The 3,341-nt window shown below is 37.7% G+C and overlaps 1 protein-coding gene across 4 annotated transcripts in view; it reads right to left on the minus strand.

Moving 5' to 3' along the window:
* Nucleotides 1–249: 249 nt before the first annotated feature.
* LOC116849727 (pancreatic lipase-related protein 2-like) overlaps nucleotides 250–3,341 on the minus strand; it is a 15,473-nt gene continuing 12,381 nt past the window's right edge. For all 4 annotated transcript variants that reach the window (XM_032827152.1, XM_032827151.1, XM_032827153.1 and 1 more), the window contains one exon: nucleotides 250–2,959. In XM_032827152.1, coding sequence (XP_032683043.1) covers nucleotides 2,854–2,959 — 106 coding nt within the window. In that variant the 3' untranslated portion in view covers nucleotides 250–2,853. The remainder of the gene's footprint in view (nucleotides 2,960–3,341) is intronic.

Raw genomic sequence — 3,341 nt, forward strand, 5'->3', positions numbered from 1 at the left:
CGAGGATTAGACCACTATTTTGACGTCCTAGTTCACGAACCTTCTCTAATTGTTTTCAATGCCTTCTGGCTTCGCTCTCGATATTCGCGACCCGAGATGCGAAGCGCACGAAAAATTTGGCGAGCGGAGTCGCGCCCCTTGTGACGGACGCCTCTCGGGGCCGCCATGTCACAATATATATATATATGATTTTGGGAATGTGTCGGAAATGTTAGGAAAGTCGAAGAAATTACCGAGAAATCTTGAAAAAACATTAAACACTAAGAGACTATATATATATGAAGAAACTAAAGAAGATAATATCAAGTTGCCATTTGTATCCTTAGATTACATTGATGTTATTTTGTGTTACAACTTGTAAGACTTAATTTGTATTTAAATATATTAATTGTAAATTAAATTAAAAATTTATATATTCCTATATCTAAGAATAAAATTGGAGGTCGCTAGGAATTAAATAGTTTATGTTAGACTTAACTCAATGCTTAGTCAAAATAAAATAAAACCTGTACAAATTTTTGCATACATTCACTCTATGCTCGGCTTTTATATATATATATATATATATATATATATATATATATTAGCTTATATATTACATTTACAAATGTATAACTTAAAAACTATAACAAAATTAAAGCTTCTAGACAACGTTGCTACTTTTTCGGAATAGTCGACAGTCACGATGCACGAATATGTAGATGCATTGGACGTGGTCAAGATTTTCGATTGATGCTAGTGGAAGAAGTGTTAAGACTACTTCGGCGCGAAGTGTAAGAAATCGAAGCGCGCGAATTAGAAAATGACTCGTGGCTCTTCACGGCTCATTTGGGACGCGACGCGTGCTCGTTTGTTCGGCCCACTTCGCGTTCCGCGTTGCTCAACGTCGATGTGACAGCGTGGAATTACGAAATTAAGAGGAACATCACAATGGCACTGTTGACACTAAAACGGAATAATCGAGTAGTATTTGCGCTCGTGAAACGCACGAGTAATTTCAGTAGCGTTCCCTGCGTGACATTCGGCTCATTTGTCTCGTTTTCATTGCCTCTCCCGGCCCATTGAAACCTCTGACATCAAAGGAGGACCACCAGCGCGACGTCGTTAACGTCATTAGTTACGCTCATCTTAACATTAGGCCTCGCTCGGGAAAAAAAACAACGCTCACGCCACTATTGTGCGATCGGCGACGGCGATTGTCGATGCGACCGCAGCGACGATGATGATCATGACGAGGATGACGACAACCTCGCAGGAAAGCGTCTGGTGGCAATGGCAAGATGAGGAAAGGAATCGTGCATAGATATAGCAGAGCAGAGAAGAGAAGAAAAGAGCATAGAAGGATCACGAGCGCATAATGACAGTGAAAAGATCGTGACTTTGCCATTGGTCTCGAGGAAAACCGGTGTTATTATGCGTGATTTACGCGACTGCTTGTTCATCGGTGACAAGCGCAAAGTGCGCGAACTTGGATCAGGCTGGTAACGCCGCGGAATCTCTGCCCGCAATAATCGGGATCGATTCTTATCTTATACGAGACTAAATCTCGGTTTAAAATAGGTGATTTGAGCCCTAAACGTTCAGAAATTGTCATTATAGTCGATTCAACTGTAATCGGTTATTCGTACATCGGGACAAAGGATCGGTTGTTCTCACCTCTTTGGCAAGTTAACTGACAGTTAAATCATATGTCTGTATTTGTCTAAGTTGAAAGAAAAACATATGATTTAACTGTCAGTTAATTTACCAATAAGTTGGAACAACCGATCCTAAGAGGTCCCATGGGGACTTCTGCGGCCCACTTATGCGACTATTCTTATACGACTTATACGACTATTCGAACCCTTTGCACTCCAAAGGCGCCCGAGCGGCGCCACACCTGAAATTTCTTGTAAATTACTCGTACACGTCATGGCGACGCTTCTCGAATCTTAAACCAATGTCTAAAACTAGCAATAACTGCTATAAAGCAGTACCTTCAGTATAAATTCAAAGGACAAATATCCGATGGCTGGATACTAATAACGCTGGACACTAATAACTCTAGTCGTTTTTAATATTTTGATCTTTAAATGCGAATATTTAAACTTTCAACATAGAATATATGTGTACATATATCGGCCCTTATTCTCAAATCTCTTTTATCGATCAAACTGAAATTGGTTTACAATCAATACAACTGGTTATCAATCAGAGATTGGCCAATCAGAAAGCTAATCAAAGAGCCAAGAGGAAAGTTCAGAATTTTTTTCAGGACAGCCATTAAATATATACATATATTCTACGTTTTGAAAGTTTAAATATTCGTATAAAAACCAAAACAAGAAGAATATCCAGGATTAGGTACAAGTGTTACTAGCGTTCAGGCATCAGTACTTTTACCTTAGATTAGGAATTCAAAAGTTGCAACGTTTTACAAGAAATTTTAAATGGCTACTTTAAAGTGCAAATTACTTTAAAATGCAAATATTTACGACCAATATAATACAACTACTTTGATATGTCGAGACATTCTGATACGATGTGGGAGATATGATGAATTACATCTTTTCTCTCTTACTCTTATCTATATGAGAAAATAAATAATAAACAATGGGGTTTCGATAATCCAATAATTGCGTGATAACGAGTATTTCATGATAACGAGCGGATAGTCGGTTTTTTCATGAGCGATTCAGGACACGATAAGTCGAATCCTTCATACCGCGAAAATGGATTGGGAGATTCGTCTTGATGAATTTTCGCGAACATACGAAGAGATTATTTTCGTGGCGTTGAAATCTCAACTCATCGAAGTTACACGTGTCCTGGTAAGGTGAGCTCACGATGTGAGCTTAGCGCCGACGGCCTCCTTCACGTGGAGATCATGTTGTGCTTCGTGAGGCGACAATTTTCCACAGTCAAGGTCTTTGCTTCGTTCATGATCAGCGTGTTCGTCTCGTCCGGGCACAGGATGACACTGTGGCAGGAAGAATAAAGGAAACCATGACAATAAATCAGGATATGTCGAGATTGCGCGTTCGCGGTCGCTACTCCTTAAAATACAACTGGCACATTTTTCCCTGAAATACTTTACTTACAATTAATGGTTCAGTTATAAGTATAGTATTGCAGTCAGTAAAATCTTGCTAATTGGATTAGTTAATAGTAGCGACTATTACGCTGAGAAAAAAATACTTAAGAATTTATTTGTAGGATATAAAGTTCATTTCCGTGAAATAAGTTGTATCTCTGTGAAATAAATTTTTACTATATTATATATTATATAAATAATATAATAATATTATGTTATATAAATAAATAAATAAATATATATATATATATATATATATATATATATA

Source organism: Odontomachus brunneus, unplaced genomic scaffold (genome assembly GCF_010583005.1).
Source record: "Odontomachus brunneus isolate Ranch 3 - 2012 unplaced genomic scaffold, Obru_v1 Obru_scaffold_125, whole genome shotgun sequence".
Lineage (NCBI taxonomy): Eukaryota > Metazoa > Arthropoda > Insecta > Hymenoptera > Formicidae > Odontomachus > Odontomachus brunneus.